The 22,089-nt window shown below is 34.2% G+C and overlaps 2 protein-coding genes and 1 pseudogene across 4 annotated transcripts; 1 reads left to right on the forward strand and 2 right to left on the reverse strand.

The window, feature by feature from the left end:
• The first annotated feature begins 4,875 nt into the window (after positions 1–4,875).
• Positions 4,876–7,968, forward strand: LOC125212943 (uncharacterized). Of its 2 annotated transcripts, none has more exons than XM_048113254.2 (8): positions 4,876–4,993; positions 5,177–5,257; positions 6,268–6,596; positions 6,693–6,769; positions 6,840–6,876; positions 6,953–7,145; positions 7,232–7,529; positions 7,598–7,968. In XM_048113254.2, the coding sequence occupies exons 1-8, from the start codon at positions 4,986–4,988 to the stop codon at positions 7,742–7,744; spliced, it is 1,170 nt and encodes a 389-aa protein (XP_047969211.2). In that variant the 5' UTR covers positions 4,876–4,985; the 3' UTR covers positions 7,745–7,968. The 2 variants fall into 2 exon arrangements, with proteins under 2 accessions (XP_047969211.2, XP_088923803.1); XM_089067677.1 differs by lacking the exon at positions 4,876–4,993 and adding an exon at positions 5,425–5,526 and having other exon boundaries at positions 5,016–5,257.
• A 1,442-nt stretch (positions 7,969–9,410) lies between these two features.
• On the reverse strand, positions 9,411–13,260 carry LOC125210830 (uncharacterized). 2 transcript variants are annotated; one of them, XM_048110432.2, is made up of 4 exons: positions 13,102–13,260; positions 10,857–11,927; positions 9,926–10,765; positions 9,411–9,840 (listed from the first exon to the last, which is right to left on the reverse strand). In XM_048110432.2, exons 2-4 carry the CDS (start codon positions 11,910–11,912, stop codon positions 9,796–9,798), a joined length of 1,941 nt encoding a protein of 646 aa, XP_047966389.2. In that variant the 5' UTR covers positions 11,913–11,927; positions 13,102–13,260; the 3' UTR covers positions 9,411–9,795. The 2 variants fall into 2 exon arrangements, with proteins under 2 accessions (XP_047966389.2, XP_088925569.1); XM_089069443.1 differs by lacking the exon at positions 13,102–13,260 and adding an exon at positions 12,947–13,063.
• A 5,115-nt stretch (positions 13,261–18,375) lies between these two features.
• Positions 18,376–19,032, reverse strand: LOC125215630 (abscisic acid receptor PYL12 pseudogene; annotated as a pseudogene).
• Positions 19,033–22,089: the final 3,057 nt, after the last annotated feature.

Genomic DNA, 22,089 nt, shown 5'->3' on the forward strand with positions numbered 1-22,089 from the left:
ATTATATAAAGAAATAAATATAATTAAATAGGGGGGGTGATCCATTGCTAATTTTCTTAGATTACTAACTCTGCTAACTCATCAACGCAGTGTATTAAAAATGTTAATATGATGACGTTAAAATGTGAACATAGAATTTTGTTGACATTTCAATATATTGTGTTGACATTTAATGTTATTGTGTTGATATTTTTAATACACTGCGTTGATGAGTTAGGAGAGTTAGCAACTTAAAAAGTTAGCAATATAATGCACCCTAATTCATTATCTATATTATACGAGTACAAGATTTGTCAGCGGATGTCTAAAGTGAAATTAACTAGAATCAATTGCAATTTAGTGCAACAAGTAGTAGGGCAATATATTTTTTAAACAATTATGAAAATACAATTTATCGTAATTATATATATATACATGGAGGGGTGTGATCAATTGCTAACTTTCTTAAGTTGCTAACTTACTAACTTATCAACATAGTGTATTAAAAATGTCAACACGATGACATTAAAATGTCAACACATAATTTTGTTGAACTTCAATATAATGTGTTGATATTATGTGTTGACATTTTGATGTCAACGTGTTAATATTTTTAATACTATATTGATGAGTTAGCAGAGTTAGCAATTTAAATAGTTAGCAATATAACACCCCTATACATGGATTAGTCACAATAATTAATTTTCCATCTCTAAAGTCATATCAGTCATTTATCATATTTAATTATTTATCATGACTATATATACAGTTGTAACTATAAAACCATTAAGTGTAATTGATGAAGCATCCTGTAAGCCAATATTAATAAAAAAGAATACATATGTGAATGTACTACGTACTTTTGTACAATAGAAATTAATTTTTTGAATAATTGCATATTGATTGTATTTTATTTTAAAAATATATTTTCTTAATTTTTTTCTCCCGAAGTTACTCCTTTTACAGCTGAAGTATTTATTGGTGATGGAATGTAACACAACATTAATTTCATTAAAAGTAGAGTAATTCTGGAGGCATATTTCATCCAATTTTTAAACGTGATCGCTCATTATGACGATCTATATTATACCTTTACATTTTTAAACATAGATTTGGATTGTACTTTTAAATTTTAATTCCTAAGCAAAAAAAATGGCTCCATGCGGCTTTTCAATGAGTAATTAAGTACACAAGATAGATATATGCTTTGAAAATTATTTCATAATTATAGATATACGTGTTATATACCCATGTTACATAGTCAACAAACACCATCAAATTAAAAAATATTGCAGCTACTTTTCTCATTTGGATTAGCAATCCTAGATAACTTAAATTGTAGAGATGTAAATTTGGTAGGACGGTGTTATAAGTTGAGTTTTTGCTATGTAATTGACTATAAAATCTTAGTGGGGACCAAAATTAATCAATAGGTGGTTAATCCATAAAAGCTAATGTGCCACATTCAATTATTAATTGAATGGCCTCGATTTTAGAAATCTACCATTTAATTATTCTTATTAAAACTAACCTTGACCAAGCAGCGGTAACTATTCCTAACCATGCCACATTAATTCATAGGCAAAATATAGTAATTACACGTCAAAGAAGAACAATATAATTCCATTTCATTAATTGAATGGCCTCGATTTAAGAATTGAAGACCTTGCCATTTGAGTATTTATTTGTTTATGGATGCAAGACCGTAATTGTGCACACTACGGATAAAATTAAGAAATTTTGTTACATGCATTCTCACGACTCACCTTCCTCTCCGACTCACCTTCATTACTTATATTTGCAATCAATAGTTTTGTTTTTTTCATTTTGGCTCATTCACAAAAATTACATTTTTTTTAGTTTTTGTTAAGTTTATCTATAATGCAGTGAGATTCATTATTCTTCCATAACAATATCTCATATAACTTTTTCTCCCTATATTTATCATGACTTACCAATTTTGTATTAAAGTCGCGTCTACTACCAAAACTATGATAGTGGACAGATGCAGTATACATATACACATTAGATGTAACAACTCAAAGAGCAAGTTGCGGATTTCCTTTAGTACTACTAACTTTCTTTGAATATATACGAAAACAATAAAGAACAAACTAAATACTGTGGATCAGGGGCGGATCTATGTAGTGTGTTAGTGGGACATTTGCCCCTCCTCAAAAAATGTATATCAATGCTAATTTTTAAAATTTACAAATTTACTTATGAATATTTCTTAAATGCCCTTTCTCAATATTTCAAAATTTGTTGGTAATATATTTGTGCCCCTTCTCACGTCAATTTATGGCTTTGCCCCTGCTATGGATCTACTAGTAATCTTCACCATCACTATTAATGCTTCGTTATCTCAATTTAAATTAACACACATTAATGTATTGCAAATCTACAGCAATTTAGAAATTCAAAATCGAGATTGTGTAGCTATCTAATGACGGCCAGCTGATCAAACAGGTTATACTGAATTAGATTAGTCTACTATTAAATAAATATACTTATAAATTAAGTACTCAAATGTGAGTCATCACAATTCGAAATTTCTTTACATATTCTGCATTGTGCCGTACGGTGTGAAATTATTAATAAGAGACGCGAATATTGCCTGACGTGGTAAATGCAGGTGACACATATATTTGATATTTAAATCACCCAATCGGTTGATAGAGTTAATTGGGAGCCACTTACAAACTCAATCAAGGAGTAGTGAAGGAATCTACTTCAAATAAGGAGTGATATGATACAAATAATTGAAGTTAGTTGTTGTTTATTTGGTGGATTAGTTATTATTAAGTTTATTATATTTGTCATTTTATTTTTCACTACTCAATTTTATATTTTTATTACTAAATCATTTCGCTCAAAATAAATGTTCCCTTTAACAATATATTTATAATTAAGTGGAGTACTAATTTTAACAATATCCCTATCTCAATTTTTTTATCTTCTCAATTTAACCTTGTCTTTCCATCTTGTATTTATGTATTAATTAAATTTCAAATATTTATTTCTAACAAATAAAAATTAGGTGATTTTTTATATATTTTTCTTATATACTATAAACAATAGGTTACCCTCTAACATGTCATCGTAAATTCGTAATGTCACGGTTTCAATCATTGAAATGAATTTTGGATGATAAAATTAGGTTTTACATACATATAAACGTAAAAGAAACAATAGGTGATTATGTCCGGGCTGAATTGGAACATAGAAATTGCCACCAAAATTGACTTAAGTATATTGCAGTTAGATTTCCATCAATTTCTACTTAAATGTTCATTCTTTAATTAGGACCATATGCAGCTAGCTGTGATGCAATTAACTTAACGAATATTGACAGCATTGAGATATTATTCGTGGGTGAAAATAACTAGTTCATGGCGATTTAATTTAACTGCATTTTCTTGGATACGTCTCATTAAATCATGAAAATGACGGAAGTAATCATTATACAATGATCATGCTTGAATGTAAAACTACTTTTGAAGAGCTTGATGTCAGCTTTGTATTCGTAGAGAGCAAGCATGTAGTACTATTAGTACTATATATTTGCTTGGAAATTCAGAAGCCACGTTTGCATATATATACGCTGTGAAATACTCCATATCTTACTATATGGTTGCAATAATGTTAGACCATCTTTTTATGAATAAAAATTTAGTGGTCCAAACATGTTATAAGTTGATCAAATTTTCAATTTAAGATCAAATTTGTACCGTGTGATACAAAATTTTGTGTACTTCTTAATTAGTTAGAATATATAATGTTCTTATTTGAATATACAATATTCCTCCCTCTATATATATTTCATTCATCAAATTTGTGAATAATTTCTTACTTAAGATATAGACTAATTATTTGCAGTGTAAAGTGTTTTTTCTATCAAAATTTATGTTCAGTGAATATGGTCTCAAGCGCATCCCCAAGAATGTCCTAATGTTTAAAACGTAGATGATGACATTTATCAAAATATACTTCCATATTTTTGGCATTAAGTATTACTTTGCCAAGGTATCAATTTTTGTTGGTAACATTTAAAAATATCTTTTAATATTTATTAACTTAATTCGATGTAATATTGTTTGAGCTAGTTTTCCACTATTTCAAACTTTTTTGGACAAAAAATCCCTCAAACCCGTAAAGGGCATTTCAGTTTATTTATTCTCTTTTCTTTATTAAAATATTTTAATTTTTCTCTCTTAATTTTTCGCCCCTCTCGTTTTCACTTTTTTTTCTTACTTTTTCCTAATTAATTTCTTTTAATAAAGTGGCAAAAAAATCAAGAGAGATAAAAATTAAATATTTTAGTAAAGAAGAGATAATAAATAGATTGAAATGTCCTTCATAGGCTTGAGGGTATTTTCTTCTAAAAAAGTTTGAAATAGTAAAAGATAATGGACCTGAAAAGATATTTCCAAATGTCACGGATTAAAATTGATACCTTAGCAAAGTTTGCGGACCAAAAAAATGTTCCCTCTATTATTTAATTGATCTTGATTTACGGAAACCCTAAATAATGATGAATATGAAATGAAGCACATGTGGACAAAGAATTGCGATTTCACATTGTACAGAAAGAAAGTCTTTGTTTTTAGGTAAGATAAGGTTGATAGGGAATCCATTTTCAAAGCGACATATTTCTTGGGAAGCATATAATGCCCAGAAAGAAAGATGATTTAATTTCTTCTTTGTTGATCAATAGATAAATCAAAGTCAGCAGAGTCACTAGCTGAGATGGAGTAATTAAGATAATCACATGAATAGGAGAGAAAAAAATACTGACAACTGTCATAGAAAAAAAAGGGTTTTATGTTTTAGGGAAAGTCACATGATACTCAACAGCCAATGGACCCCTTCTTCATCTGTATCCATAATTCAAGAATTATTACATTATTACACAGTAGGCAACAAGTGGAGTGTCCGACCATTGTTGAATTTTCATTGTTTTCCCCATTAAGAAACTACACCCACCCCCCAGCAATTATGCATGAATGTCTAGGTAAAAAAAATCTCATTACTCTGACTAATAGTCACTATTCCATTGTTGAATCAAACTGCACAATCTCAACCCTCTCTCTCTCTCTCTCTCTACCTTTTCTTCATACATCCTTCATCTTGATAAAAAAATTTCCAATATGATGATCTTGGTGGTTTGATTTTCCTTATTTAATTCTCTTGTCAGAGAGCAACGAACTGACGGCCAGGTCGATCCGATTAGGAACGACGATTATCTGCAAACTCAAGAAGATCGAATATCTCAAGGGTTTGTATATATCTTGATTGAAATATTTACTTTATGAGAAACCTGGTCTTAATTTTTATTTGATGACCAATATATTATCTTTTCCCCTATGAATTTTAATCATTTATTGAACTAACTGTATCTTGAATGGTTATTGGTTTGATGCTTCTCTATTGCTGGAATCAAAGACCATGAACCTTTTTCGAGCTTTACAAACTAAACAGATTAAAAAAAAAATGATTCATAAAGTTGAGAGTGAGTTTAATCTCTGAAGATATCATCCTTTCTAGGTAGGATATTTATAAAGTTATATGTATTCATGTTTAATTTCATGTAGGCTGCATGTCATCTTGCCTCTCTCTATCCCAATTTTAGGGTTTTCCTTTTCCCCATATCTTGAGATGTTTGTTTGCAAATAATGAAGGTGTAAAAATTATGCTCCTCCTACAATTTGAAAATAGCAAATAATTAGGAATTTAGAAATTCCCTTTCTCAGTCTCTAATTCTGAGTGCCACTGCTTCTTGTAAGTTACAATTACTCTAATCTGGAAAAATAAAATTTCATTGGGAAACAATAGAAAATTACCACACTTCTTTATTTTTGCCCCCTCAAATTGCTTCCCTTATTCGTCCTTTAATTTTTTTATTGGGTGGGGTGAGGGTGGATTTAAGTATATCTGTATAATCAAACTCTTTCAATTCTGCATATATATTCAACTGTCTCACCTGCCCATTTGGAGTTTTTTAAATCAAATCTACTTCCATCAATGAAGCTGAATGAAACAATTAATATAAGGAATTATTTAAAAATATCCCCCCCCTCAGCCATCTGTAAAAAACTATAACATGCAAGTAGTTATATTAAGCTGTACACAAATTTCATACTACATGCATAATCAATTTTAGTCAAGATTGTTTATTGTTTCAATAATTCAAGTGTATTTTTTTAATTAATCTTTTATGACACATTTAACCTAATTTGATCTGATTTAAGACAATTAATCCAAAGACAACATCTCCTTGATTGACAGTGATGAGAAGATGAGTTTGAGTGGAGAAGAAGACAAGAAGATGGCAGCATCATCAGATTCATCAGAGAACCTCTCCTCGATCGACTTGAACGAGGATGCTGGCAGCAACAATGTAGTGGAGGATCCCATGGTTGAAATGTCAGGCATAAGCATTCAAGAAGGGGAGCAAGGGAGATCCGAGGATGACAACGACAATGACAACGGAGATGGCAAGGATAAGAAGAATGCAGTACGACAATACATCCGATCGAAGATGCCAAGGCTTAGATGGACTCCTGAGCTTCATCTCTCCTTTGTCCATGCCATTGGAAGACTAGGTGGCCAAGAAAGTAAGTTGTTCATCTACATCAATATATATATGTACATAAATACTATATGAAATATATATGTGAATGTAATCAATCTTGGATTATTATATTTTGCAGGAGCTACTCCTAAAGCAGTGCTTCAATTGATGAATGTGAGAGGACTAGGCATCTCTCATGTCAAGAGTCATCTCCAGGTGCATTTCAAATATATCTCTTTTTCTTAAACTTCCTTTTTTTCTCATAATTATATTATCATTGTTTCAGATGTATAGAAGTAAGAAGCTCGATGAATCCGGACGAGGTACATTTAATTTCATTTTTAATAATTAAGTTTGATTTTTGAGAAATTTTTTTATGAATATTTGCATATGCAACAGTAATAGGTCAAGCAAATAGGATATATATCCAAGGGAGAGGCTACTTCTCAAGCTCATCATTACCTTATACTGAGAAATGCAAGCCATTTCATGAGTTGAGAATGGAGAATGGTGGCATTGTCTTTTCGAGGAATTCGAATAATCAACTTGATCACAATTATCATCCGATCAAACCCTTATCCTCTTCTTACAGGTTCTTGTCATGACCAAATTAAATCATCACATAATCAACATTTCACTTAATTATACTATATCACATTTATTTTCATTTCAAGGCAGGTGTCATCCATGGTCTTCTCATCGATACGAACCAAAAGTTAGGGTTGGACCAGGACTAATTTCAGAGGTTGGAACCCTAGAGAAACGGTCTATCTCTAGCCGGATCCTAGAAGGAAGAAGATGGCTCCAAGATCAATCCAAAGAGAAAGAAATCTCCAAATCAAACAACATTTGGAATTTAAGACCACAATCTCGTTGGAATAGTAATTCCATCGACAGCATTACGATCAATTATCATCAGAAATCGAGCTTCTTAGCGTCTCATAACTCCAAGCTCAATCTCGAGAATATTATTCAGGTAATTAACAAATTAAATAAACCTAGTTACGTTTAGCATAAACCATGACCATAATTATTAATCTACAGATGAATGAGGAGAAGAAGTGGTTTCCAGCCGATTTAAAACTGGGATTGAGCCTCAGTTTAAGCAGCAGCAAAGATGGCAACGACTACTCGGATATTAACACGAAACTTTCGCTTGCTTTAACCCCTCATTCATCGACTGCAACCTAGCTAAACAATTATTTTTATTTAGTAAATTGTATCATCATATATAGGTGATGAAATAATATGTGTACACCAAAGTTAATGTAGAAAGTGGCTGAGTACTTGAGATCTGACCGTGTATGCTCGAGAGCATGGTAGTCAGATCTTATAAGTACTTAGTCTTTTTTGTGCAATTTAGTTTGTTTCTGTTAATTTGCTGAATTTTTGCATTGAGTTGCATGATGATAAAACACAGAGCTGTAATTTTCTTTTTCTTTGTTTCGCAATTTTAACACAAGTAAATTTAATTAAAAGCGTTACTAATGCAATAATGTCACCACGTCTCATTTTTTTTTCGGTACAAATGAGATTAAATTAAACATTCGGTAGGTACTTAGGTAGTAGTACTATAAATTATTAACGATATGATAAGTTGTTAATTGTAAAAAAAAGAATGAAAATTAATTTTATCTGTACTCCCTGGCCCCTGCAATTGTTTTTTTACATAAGGGTGGAATTGTTTAAAAGGAATGATGACTAAGTTGGTGTATATGTTACATTGCATGTCTTACAAAATACATGCATAAAAATACAAAGAGATAGATTTCATTAATAACAAGAATACTATAAATGCCGGATGGTTATCAGTCAATTTGCAATCATATTTAATAATTATTACCTTGACCCCCTTTAATAAATTATATTGATTGAGCTTGATTGTGATTTGGACCGGACAATTAAACAACAGTACCTAAAATCCCTCCCAAAAGTCCTCCTCATTTTAATTAATTATTGAATGTTGTACTGGATTATTAATTCTTCTTCTGTTTCTTCATTTTTTTTACACGACATCGATTCTTCTGCAGTTCTCGATAAGGAAATTTTAAAATCTGAACTTTCTTTATTCAGTAGGTTATAATGATTGAATTATATTATTTTTTGTTATTTCTTTACATGATCATTTTTTCAAATTAATGTTAATATGAGTATTTCTTTTAAGTGTGTGAACACATTAGTATTAATTTATGAGAGGATGGACCCCCACACATTGACTTGAAACAGGCGGCAAATGTGATTATTTAATTCGGGCTAGCGCTGAAATTAGAAGAATTAATGAAGATTAAAGAGAACAAGTAGGGGACCCCATCATCGTTAATAAATGAGAAATTATGTTTAACAGCCTATTTTCATGCCTTAATTAGTTAGTCGTGATCTCGTCGCCATGTATTTATGAGCTATTATGACATGGCATTGACCGTAGGGCCAAATATTGTGGGCCTCAGAAACTTCATATGTCAAATTATAGGAATAAACCAATTGACATCAGGCCCAAATTGAAAACATTACTCAATTGCCATTGGGCCTAAGTGCCAATAACATGTTCCGTCAACTTTATTAATTGATAGTATATAAAAATTTAATCAAAATTTTTTAATTGAAAATTTTATTTATTTATATAAATTAGCTAGTATGTAATTTTATAATCTTGAGTTTTGTGAGTGAGTGCATGCCTTGTTTGTGTTTGGAAGATATCCTATTTTACAACCATTTGGAATCCAAATATTTGTTTTAGCCAAAGAATTTGCAATTGAAATTCAATTATAATAGTATTTTTTAGATTTAAGATTCAAATTCCTAATCAAAATTCAAAACAGTGAAGTTATCGATGCTTGTTGGAAAAGAGAGAGTATAATTTTACAAGTGAAGATCGATTCATTTGGTAACTACATACACTATAAAAGGACAAGCTGAACTGAACCTCCTTGTTCAGACATAACAGGAAAATGAACTTTCTGAAACTTCACGAAGAAAGAGCTCAACAAACAAATACACCGTGTATTATATATACACGTTGAGCATATGATAATCAGAAATCACATGCTTCATCTTTACCTCTTCACCATATCAAAAGGAGAGGATGTGAAAAAAACTACAATCACTTCCCTTCAAAGCTCATCAACTCGTATTGTATTTCCTCAAAAAATTGGGAAAGGCGTAAAATTAGTATAGCTGGAAGGTCTTGCAAATCTGACACTTTCCAAAGAATAGCACCACAGCAGCATTGGCCGTATGGTGTCCTACGACTTCATAGGCCGCGGGTACGAAGCACGATGCACAAGCTCCTGCAAGAACGCAAACGCTGATGAGAAAAGATGACACAAAACAATGAGGTCAAGTATAGGTGTCAAGAGTGTCAAGTGTCCACACCTCTGAGTAGCGGATATGATCGTGTCGCGAGTTAGAAGTCTTTACAATTGTCTCCCATTTGGTGCTAGTGGCTGAGGTCTTCTGCCCCTGCAGCTTCTTGGGGTGAAGAGGGCTGCCTCGACGTGAGTTAGCAAACGGATTCATAGAAGGCAGAGTACGCCAAAGCCAAGATTCAGATGGAGATTTTGGTAGTGGTGGAGGTAAAGATTTCATAGGAGGATCCATCTCTTTCGTTCCATTTTCCGGTTCTAGCTTCTCTTCTTCCTTCACTACGAATTTAGCTTCACAGGGAGCTTCGTTTCTCGATTCTTGATCATGGCTTTGCATCGGTTTAAAATCTTCCATTGCATCAGCAGCATAGTTATGTGAATAGGCAGAAGGTATGGATTTAGGACTTAGTGTTTTGGCTTCCTTCAATGTGTTGGCCTTGGGGGCATCAAGAACTTGAGCTTTTGTAGTGGGAAGTTCTTTCTTCTTCACGTAATCTACATACACGGTTTTCTCCACAGGATCAGCTGCAGGGGCTGCGCTTATCTGATTCCTCGAAACATCTTGAAGGGCCTTGAACATCTTGCGCGATGAAGCAATCTTAGCATTGAAAGCCTCGGTTTCTTTAGGGACGCCAAGAAACCCTGCTCCTTCGCGAAATGGAGACTTTGGAGATTCATTACGATATGGAGAAATGTTGCCACTTCGTTGGCGCCCCATTGGAGACACTCCTGCTGATCTGTGTGAGTCACCTGAGTTGACAAACTGATTGCTAAACTTGTCGATTCCTGGCAGATCCCGAGATAGTAATCCTGAATGGAATTTCTTCTTTTGTACCACCTGGCAAGCATTCTGCAGGGATTCAAGAGATCATCAGCAAAATTGCAAATAATTTCATCTGTATAGTTGAAAATGAAATAGGCTAGTTTTGAGAGATGATCACCTTGTCAAGTGGTCCACTATGTGCATTTCTAGTGAATCTTTTCACTTCACGCGTTGTAGGGGAAGGAGCCCGGCTTTTGGGTTTCGACTTCAATGCAGGCAGGGGATTCAGAAGGCACAACGAATTCTTGACACAGAAACGAGGGAGGATCCCCCAAGCTTTCCCAGATTTTTTACTCGGAGGAGCAACCGACTCCTGATCCTCATCTTCGCTTTCCACATTATTGATATACTGAGCGTAATATGGCAATGCATCCGAACTGTATTGCCTGAGCGAAGGCTTCATCTCCCTAGAAACTGGCCTGTGTGGCTTCTCCTCAACTGGAGCCGCTTTCTTCACAGCGTATTCAGGTGTTTCGAGAACAGCAGCCTTGGCTGCAGGCAGGAACCTATTCATCATGAAATCTCGAGTTTGAGTGTCGACAGAGAAGGTTCCGGACGGCTTCACACCTGAACTCTGGTAGCCACTTATCCCACTCACACTATAGTTGAAGGACCATGACTCTGTCTGAGAGAGTGTGTCGAGTGCATCCGAATATGTGTCATCTCCACTCTCTGAATCCGAATCATCTTTACAGTTCAAACTATCATTCAACCTCTCCAACAGACTAGCATGATCAGTGAAGGAAAATGCTTCAACGTTCGACCTGTAAGAGTTATGATCGTTCGTTCTGTCACCAGAAAAGTATCTCAAGGGACCAGATAACCGACCAGGAGGAATCTTTGGGATTTCGCCCGAACTGCGCCTTATTGCGTCTGACACCCTTGCTGGAGGAAGACGTGGCGTGTTTGATTCCTCCGGGGTATGTGAATGGCTCTCAACTTCACCTTTAGGCCTTCCCGGGATTTGCTCCCAGTGAAATGGAACGGATGCTGGTTTGGTCATCGTCACCTCCTCACTTTCCCACTTGGATTTCGTAGGTTGAAGAGATTGCTGCCGGGAGGGCAGTGGCCGCTCAACCGCCTTCCGTTTAGCTAGATCAGAAGATTTCGAAGGTGAAGAATATCTCCTTGCAGACATAAGTGGTGCATTGAAATCTAGTTGCCTTTTTTCCATTATGTGTTTATCAATCTAACAAAAAAAAGGACTAAATTAGTAAAGTGCAGCACTTTTTATACACAAGAATGGAAATTCAGAGGAAAAAATTTTGAACAACAGATCATCGGTATAATCATGTATATACACAAGAAAGAATAAACATTTTTTAAGGCTGCGGCAGTTCTATATAGAAAGTGAGGGAGTGAAGAAAAAAAACAACAAAATAATAAAGAGTCATCATTATAAGGAATTACTTCAGAGTCTTCAGTTCAAAGGAAGAAATTTCAACAACTGAAAAAGTTTTCCAATTTCTTTTGAAATCTAATCAGCAACAGTGTTCATGATGAATCATTGACGAGTGCACCAAACCTTTGAATTTTTACGGCAAAGAGAACTGACCACTGAAAAAGCACCCACCTTTACTTATCAACCAAGTTAAATTTCTAATTTAAATTGGCCATGAATGCTTCTCATCAATGTTCTGTTATCAGTCATCTTTTCTTTCCCTTTTTCAAATACGGAGTATAAGTTAATTGGCAGCCAAAGATTAAGACAATCGGCCAAAAAGGGACAAAATCTGAATGCTTAAATCTTGTTCTGTATTTTGAGTGATTAGTTGCATTCATAAAGTACTATTGTTGGAAAGAAATCTCAATCAAAAACAAGAATGATGGCAAGAATCAAGGAAGGATTAATGAGAATCAAATCAAAGGATATTTACTAGAATTAGAATATGTTTTCAATGTATAGCTAGAAATTGAAGTCTATATAAAAGGCTGTGTAATATAATAATCAAAGAAAAGAAAATCACAATCTTAGCCAAAAAGGAAGAAAATCTATCTGATTCAATTATCCAATCCTTTCAACAAATTTTAACCATTTTTATTAACAACACAAAAATCTGGGTAAAATTAAGCAAAATCCAATTGTCGACAAAAATGCACATTCTCAAAAGGAAACCAAAAGCAAATAGAGAAGTGCTACTTCAAGAACTTCTTCACCCCCTCCACACACACACACACACAAAAGAAAAGAAAATGAAAGAAACCTACAAAATCATCAGTCAAGAATGGATTTTTACTAAAACCCACACAAGAACTCAAGATGGGAGGCACATTACAAGAAGAAGAAACAAGAAAACTTAGCTATAAGAAACCATGAAAAAAACAAAGCAAAAAACAAAAAAATCTGGCATTTCCTTTGGTACCTGGGGAAGACAGAAGAAGCCCACAGATTTCCAATTCTTAGATTTGGAGTTTCTTCCCGCGAATGGTGGCAAAAGAAAAAAAGGTAAAATAGGGGGAGAGAGAGTGAGAGTGTATGGTTGTGGTTTTCAAGATTAATGAGTATTTAGTAGGCACTAGGCAGGAGTAGCGCTGATTACTCACAGACTCAAATTGGAATGCATGTGGAAGGATGGTACAACGTGGTGGGCCTAAATTTTTTATTTCTTCATTTTTTTTTAGGATTAATAAAAACAAGGAGGAGGGCCAATAGCATTATTTTATCACTAGCTAGGTCTTTGGTTTGTCGGAAGACTAATGTCACGGACACGGACATACCGTTGGATTACAGCGACAGTTATAAAAACCTAACCGTCATTATTTCGCGCGCCCATTTTTGTTTAATTTAGCAATGTTTACTTTTTTCTGGGCTGGGCCGGTGGGCCCTACTCAAACTCATTGCTATTCACACCCCACATACACGCACAAAAAAAAAAGTTATCGGCTAATTGAGGAGGAATGTTAATTTTATTTATTTTTGTCGCGCTTATTTTAATATTTGCCGTGAAGTTAGGGAGAAGAATAGCTTTAATTACGCTTATTGAATCCTCCTTACTCACTTTTGCCTAAAAAATGCTTCCAAATATGCGGCTGCTATAGGTAGAATTTTACCTAATCTAATCAAAATAAAATAGTTTATAGGTATCGTTCCTGATTTGGCGTTCGTTTATGAAGTCAATTACGCCCAATTTCTTCAATACGAATGAATATACCATTGCACATTAATTTTAACAATATTGTCATCAATTCATCATTTACTTTAATTAAGACGCATGATACATCCTTTCAATTTTCAAATATATTTATTTGCTTATAAATTCACAAACTAATGTTACCTATATTTTTTCCCCCTTTCATATTCTACTTATTTCCAAATTTGTGTTATTCACCAATGGAACTGTGTTTTATGGACAGCAACTTTGACAAATTTGTCATGTCTAATTTCCTATGATAAATCAGTTTTGATTTGGTCAAGACTCAAAAGTTGGAAATACACGTATACACACACTTTAATAGAGTGTGGAAAAACAGAATTTACTAATAATTTATGAATATACAACTAATAAATCCGTTTGATTATTTGCACATTTAACAATAAAAGTGCCTAACATAAAATTAAGAAACAAAAATAAAGTAAATGACCCAAGTTAGAATACTTGCCTTGGCATTCGTCTAAGAAATTTAGAAGAGTTGAAAGTGGGTTGTAAATTCGTAATCGATTACAATCTACTCCTATGAATTAATTAGTTTTACAAAGTGTGGCATCGATTAGTAATTGATAACAATCTCCTATTAATTTTTAAAAAGTGGGATTAGTGAGACAGATTCGTAATTAGATTAAGTTTTATATTTCTAGATTTGGGCATCCGTAAAATAATTTAGGGCACTCCCAATGGTTAGGCGTTATTGTCGGCGAAAAATCGCCGAAAATCGCCGAAAAATCGCCGGGTGTTGGAGGAAAATCGGCGATAAATCTACCGATTCATCGCCAACTCCCTTATTATCGCCGATTTATCGCCGAATCATCGCCGCCCACCGTGGGCGCGATTCGGCGATAAATCGGCGATAATTTTTTTTTTTCGCCAACGGCTAACTCTCCTCTACTATATATAGTTCCTCCTCCTCCATTCATCACACACAATCTTCATTCTCTCTCAATTTTTCAATCTCATTATCTCAATCTTCAATCTTCAAAATTATGAGTTCAAGTAGGAAAAATTCTCGAAAAGGTAAGGGCAAAGAGTCGAGTACGCAATTTCCCACTGATGAAGCAAATCAGCAGTGGATGAACTCGTTGTTGTCGATGGGTTCTCCTCCCGGCCAATATCCATATGCGGGTCCGTCCCCATTGCAGACTCCTCCGGTGCGCAGACTTTCTCCGTACTTCCAGTCTGCCCTCAGCATGCCCTCTCCAGCCGACGATGTGTATCGCCCCCAGATAGTCACATCGCTGTTCGACACCCCTAGATCCACCCCAGACGACGAAGGATCTCAGGACGCGACGTACACAACGGATCCGACACTCAGCACGGACGACTACGAGGTGGAAGAAACACCCGCCGAGCCGCCTTCCAGGAGCAGGAAGGGGAAGGCGCCGATCCACCCCATCGACTTGACTGGGGATGGTCCACACGAGCGCCCTGTGGGAGCGAAGAAGGCGAAGGGGAGGCGGAAGGGGAAGGGCGCATCGTCGGATGCCCAGTCGGAACCCCAGTTCATACAACAAGCCACGCTCTCTGCCAATGTCGCCAATCTGACGCAGTTGTACACGCTGTACTTCACCGGTGGCGGAACCCCAGAAGAGAAGCAGTCCCTCTGGTCGACCATCCAAAATATGAAGATCCTGTTGGGCCTCCCGCCGGACGCCCCTCCCTCTTAGTTTTTTAAATCTTTGTTTTTTATGGTTTTTTATTTGTAGTTTTTTTTTTCTCGTTGTATTATATTTTCCAATGATTAATACAACGATGAATTGTTCATTATAAATCTATTTATTAAACACATTTGTAGGGAAAATTAAATAATATTAAAAATGATGATGTAAAAATGAAATATTGAGTTAGGGAGAAATAAGGGAGAAACCATTGGAACAGTTGGAACAGTTGACTAAAAGTTGGCTAAAAACTGGAGATAAATTTTGGTGCTGATATGGCACTGATGTGTCACTGATGTAACAGAAGTTAGGGAGAAATAAGAGAGTTTTTAGGGAGAGCATTGGAGTGCTCTTAGACGACTTTACGTCTGCCATTAATTGTTGTTGGATATCAATTCAAACATTTATTAATTATCTTGTTGAGAAAATATGAGAGGGGCCACTTTCGGTTCGATGCATGTTAAGCTATGGGCATTGATTTTTTCAATTATGTTTTGTAAGAAGAAGACAATCGACGTATGATGACAAATATGTCAGACTGATTGAGTCTTCATCATTAATCCCAGGAATTTCCTAATTGCTAATCACAGATGTTTATGTTGTTGCTTTTCTTCTAATATTAAATTAGAGTAATATTTATAGGCCTAGATTGCCATAAAAAATGTATGGTAGTTTATATTTTTTGTTAAATTTTGTTCTATACCTCAACTTTAAAAGGGATTGAAAATTTTTGTTAAATTTTGTCCTTTAAGCATTGAATTAAGTAAAATTGTGACAGTTGAAATAATATGAGTTTGTTTTTTCATATAGGATATTTGTATTTAAAATAATTATTGATCTAACAATACAATTAACACCCACTAAGTACTTATATTAATTTGAGATATGCATGCAATATGCGTCACGAAATAACTGAAAATAATGCTAGATTTCATAGTAGTATATTTTTTCCGACTAGTTTTTAAGTTTTGGACTTCTATGATGTAAATTATGAGTATCATATCTATTATCTAATCCCCAATGTTTTTCCCTCAACATTTTTGTAATTATTCACATTTGTCCTACTGGATGATCCACTTTTCTTTTTGATTTATCCAATCAAGATAACTCATTACTAAAAATGGAAGCACATTTATTACTATTTTGTTTCATCTCTTTAGCTTTACTCTCTCCACCTAACACACAAAATAAAACTGTATAAAATCTCGTGCAGTCCAAGGAAGGGATTATTATCTCCCTTGGGACGGAGGAAATAGTACTTAAGTGATCTGGAAAATCTCTCTTTAGTCTGTATCATATCAAGGGTGCATAAGAAATAAAACAAAAGATACACAGGGAAATTAAATTATTAGAGGACCACGCATGGTGATGATAAGTCAAATCAAACTTGCTACTTCAAAGTTCAATTCGATTCCTTAATTCAAGACACAACTTAATTTGACTAAATCTCAGTTATGCTGGACTATTATCTTACCATCCCTAAATTTCGGTGACTCTAACTAATTTCCCCCAAATTGTGGTAATTCTTTTTTATACAACCAAATCGTGTTACTTTATTATAAAACGATGTTACATTGAAATACACAGATTTTGAAAATGACATGCACATGCAAATTTCGTCTTGCGTGGTTACTGGTGAGAAGAGCCAAGAATTCACTATCTATGAATATATAACACAGTGTTTTGGTTTTGGATAAAATAGCGCAGATTATATGTAAATCGGTCATGTATAATGTATTAACTGAAAATGCGTTATTGCTTATTAGTTATTACGGTTTGAGTTTATGCTCGAATGTAATAATTTTCTTTTGCATGAATATGGAGTAGTATTGTTACCATTACCATATTACAATTTGGAAATTAGGAAAATTTATTTCTCTAATGTGGGCGACAGGAAAGATGGGGAGAAAATTACATTTCATCAGCCCAACGTTGGTAAACTAATTGCTTTTTCATGGGCCTCAATCGTTCCATAGCCCAAACCAATATGAGCTGGGCCGTGAATGATGAACTTAATTTTCTACAACAATAACCAAAATCCTATGAAGAAATAGTACTACCAATTGAAATATTTATAATTTTAAAATTGTCCACGTGGATGCATGCATTGTTTGTTGGAGTTTGATTGTTAAAACCACGTGTTTAATACATAGTGGCACGTGGCAATTCCATGATTAGGTAAGCAGACGAATATGAGGATCTCGCCATAACTAAACTAATTAATCGGAGGAAAAAAGCGCAAATAAGCTGCGACTTCATAGTCATCTCTTCTAGCGATTTCCTTTCAAATTGATCGCATTTCATTTCATTTCCTTTTTCTTTTCTTTTGTTTATCTCTTCTTCTGCACAAGATAACGATGAATATTTGGATTGTAAGGCAACTACTAAGTGTAAAAGTGAATTTGACAATGCGTATAAATTTATTAATTTTAAAAGCTACTCTCTCCGTTCTATAGTAATAGATTCATTTTATCATTTTGGTACGTTCCATAGTAATAGAGTCATTTTCCTTTTTAGTAAAAGTTAACACATTTTTCCACACCTACTTTACTCTCTCCTACTTTTTTCTCTCTTCGTCTCTATAATTTTTTCATTTTCTACTTTTACTCCCCCTTTACTTAACTCATCTAACACAATTTTTCTTAATCTCCGTGAAAAAAATAAACGCCTCAATTACTATAGATACTATAGTCTATATTTAACATAATTTATAAAAATATCCTAGCTAGGCGTTCTTACCAAAATCCCAGGTAATCGGTGACCGACAACATGTCTCATCTGAAAATGTGACTAATAATTAAACTAATAACTAAAATTATAACACAAATTGACAAAATCTAATTAATGAAACCTTAATTAAAATTGTTCTCCTATATATATTTACAGAGCAATAATTCCTGAAGCTAATTTCTCACTAAGATGCGCCAAATAGCGAAGATGGCAGCCCAAAACGGTATCGGCAAAAATCCTCGTCTCCTCCTCCGTATTCCCCTCCGGCACATCCACCACGTAGCTCTCGATAACCACCGCCCCGCCGCCGCCGTCCTCCGCCTCATGCACGGTGGTCGTGGACTGATAATTCTCCAGCCGCTGATCCCCTTCGATCACGGTGTAGACCATCACGTGATTCTCCTCATCCAGCCGGTCCAGCCGCTCTCGGCTCATCCTCCCCGGCATGCCGGACACCAGCGCCACCTCCCTCACGCTCCCCACGCCGCCGCCGCCGAGGATGGTGCAATTCTTCACGAGCTTCTTGTAGGCTTGGGGCTGGTCGAAACGACGCAGTATTGACCAAACGAGAGGGAGCGGGGCGGCTACCCTTTGCACCGCTAAAGAAGTGCATTGATTTGCCTTCGGATTGTGAGTGTGGTGAAGAGAGATCATTTTCTGTGTTGCGGAATTGCCTCGATGTTCATGATTTCGCATTTTTGCTTGATTTTTCCCCCTAAATTTCTCACCTTGGTAACATACTTATATATATATATATATATGTTGCGTTACGCTATGATTTAATTATTTAATATGAGTGCGCTGAATTTTGGATTTATATGCAAGTGGGCACAAATTTCACCTCACCCAGTTTCTGAGGACTTTGATATTGTCGTTTAGTGGGGCAGGGGCTCAGTTTGGGCTCAAAAATTTGTGAAAGAACAATGTATTCGAAAATTGAAATACTAGTACATTGGGTCTGTTTATACTTGATATACAAATGTATTTTTACATAAATGAAAACTCAGTTTTTGAATCTTCCGTATAAAATACAAATAAGCACTTCCATATGGAATTCAATCCAAGTAAGCTCATGGACCATGGTTTTGCATTTGCAGTACTTTTCTTTTATCTTATTTTTAATTTATTGATAACTTAAAATTTTTATCTGCATGTGACATTTTTGTTTATCTGATGGTAAAAATTAATGAAGTTGCAATCCAATTAACCGACTTGTTAATTAGAACCGACAATTATGTCGTCATATGCTTAGTTACTCCACTTAATTTAAGATTAAGTTAGTGAAATTATTTTAATTTAAGATTAAGTTATGAGATTATTTTAGTTGGAGGAAGTTGGCAATGACTAATTATCATGATTATCATTTAAGATTGACTAATTATCATGTGATTATTATTTAAGATTGAGTTATGAAATTGAATCTTATGAACCAGACATGCTATATATTTAATCTCAAGATACAATTTTGCAACCCAAACAGACTCATAATATTGTGAAATAATACTACGCTATAGTTATAGAATAATGAAGGCCTCCAAATATTATAAAATACATTAGATATATAATAAAATTACTTGGTAAATTAGTTAATTTCACGCCGACAGATAATTACTCATTCGACACACGACATAATAATGGCCAAACAATAATTTTCTTACCGAGTTAGGAATTGTCACTCTCTATATTGATATAATGTTAGTTTGAATTATTAATATTTTTATTTATTTTATTACTACGCATAATCTAATGGTCTATGATCTGAATGTTCAACTATAAACTATCTACGAATAATTACACAATGACTTTTGATTCGACGCCTCAACATCGGCAACTCAAAACTAGCTAGTTTAAATGTCTAAACGAGTAAATGTATCCACATAATTAAACTCTATATTTGATAGATGTTATGAAATTGAAATAAGAAAGAGAGATATCATATTCCTAAAATGCCCTTATTAACTCCATTCATCTAAATTTCAAAAACTTGCTTGACCAAAAATGTGTTCAAAACTTCAAATCTTGTTTATTGTGGGAATCGGTCGAACTGAAATTATTAATAATTTAATTGTGTTTTGGCTTTCATCCACATGCAAACCACCTGAGATTAATGTTGATATTTAACTTATTGTCTGCAAAATAAACCTTCTATTGTTTTATAGTACTACTATACTACTACAAGTTAAATAAAACTAAATGAACTTTTGTTGGTGGCATAAATGTGCTCTAATCTCGATGAGAAGTGGACACCGTCTGCAATTTTTCTTCATCTGCTATTAAATGCTCAGACCACTAACTTTGTGAAATTGTCGATATTGGTTTTATTCAGTGTGTAGTAATTTTCACATTTATATTGAACACCTTTGATCATTTTTAAGTGCATTGAAGCAGTTGATGCAAAAGAATAGTACTGAACTAACATAATTTTTTACGTGTATATATCAATAAGTATTAATCATTTTGTTAATCGTTAGGTAATCTCTGTTAAAATAGTTATATATAGTAGCTTCTTTTTTCGAATGTCTTGAATATGTACTCCGGTCTCCGTCCACGAATAGGAGTCTTATTTCTTTCCGGCACGAGTTCTAAAAATATTAAGTAGAAAGTGGGTGGAAGAAAGTTAGTAGTCTATGAGTCTCACTTGTATGTGAACAAGTAGAGTATTAATTTTAAATGATATGTGAGTGGAATCATGAGTTGGTGAAATGTGAGATTTTTTTACCATTTATGGTTCGGGACTCCTATTCGCGGACAGAGGAAGTATAGTTTTACTCTCATAAAACTAATGTTTTAAGTCATAAACTAATATACCCATGCGTAAATTTATTTATTTATTTTTGAATTATTTAGAAAGGCTCAAAACCATAGCAGGTGAGTAGAGGTCCAACAAAAAAGGAGAAATAAAAGCTAGCAAATATAGCAGAATTACAACTAACAAAGCCTACAAATCACAGACAAACACCGAGCAACCAAGCATCTACACCCCCTAGACGCAGCCAACCAGAGGAGAAGAAAAAGAAAAGTCAAACCCCGAGCTTTACCAAGCAACATACCTGCTACCTTTAATCTCATTCCAACCTCTGATAATTCTCAAATCTTCTGTTGATGAAGCAATTGAGAGTCCAAACCTTGGGCACCAACTCCTAATCCACAAGTGAAGGCGCATAATTAACATTTTCTTCTCGAAGTCCCAATTTGGTACAAAACCTTGAAAAATCATTTTACTCCGAAAAAAATAAATCAACCATGATATCACGTAGAACAAGGAGATCCACAACTTTCTGTCAAACTTGCTGAAAGAAGCGCCCAACCAAGAAAGGAAGCATGCTATTGGTTCTCTGGGTAAGCAAAAGGATAAATTCCACCTGTTACAGCAATAGTACCAAAGACTACTAGAAAGAAACTCTGCATCTGAAAAAAATGTGTTCTAAGATCTCCGATTCCTCCAGAAAGTGCATCGATTATTTGATCAAGCTTCTAGTTAATTGGTAATTAAAATAAATATGAGCATATTATATGGTCACAAGTCATGACTCAAAACCATCAAATGGAAATATAGACTTTTAAACCTCAAGATGGTTTGAATAATAGGGAGTAGTATTATGCTATTATCATCTGCATTGTACTTATCGAATCAATTAGTGGGACAATATTAGTCGGAAAGATACTGAATCTCAGCACGAATATCGAAATGCATTATCATATGAGATTCTTTTATTTCACACATATGTTTCATTATATTTATTGCTTTTCAGAAATATAGCTTCAGCGTTCAGTGTTGTCAAATGTCTATAATTGCTGAGCCATAAATTTG

The sequence above is a fragment of the Salvia hispanica genome, chromosome 3 (assembly GCF_029641045.1).
Source record: "Salvia hispanica isolate PSC_SH4W2 chromosome 3, Shi_PSC_v1, whole genome shotgun sequence".
In the NCBI taxonomy this organism is placed as follows: Eukaryota; Viridiplantae; Streptophyta; class Magnoliopsida; order Lamiales; family Lamiaceae; genus Salvia; species Salvia hispanica.

Bases quoted from the DNA above. Each gene is read 5' to 3' on its own strand.
- LOC125210830 (XM_048110432.2), bottom strand. From the start codon at position 11,912: ATGGAAAAAAGGCAACTAGATTTCAATGCACCACTTATGTCTGCAAGG. The intron at 10,766-10,856 runs GTGATCATCTCT...GAATCCCTGCAG, and splicing joins ATAGTGGACCACTTGACAAG to AATGCTTGCCAGGTGGTACA. The intron at 9,841-9,925 runs GTGTGGACACTT...GCGTTCTTGCAG, and splicing joins ATCATATCCGCTACTCAGAG to GAGCTTGTGCATCGTGCTTC.
- LOC125212943 (XM_048113254.2), top strand. The intron at 5,258-6,267 runs GTTTGTATATAT...CTTGATTGACAG, and splicing joins GAAGATCGAATATCTCAAGG to TGATGAGAAGATGAGTTTGA. The intron at 6,597-6,692 runs GTAAGTTGTTCA...TATATTTTGCAG, and splicing joins AAGACTAGGTGGCCAAGAAA to GAGCTACTCCTAAAGCAGTG.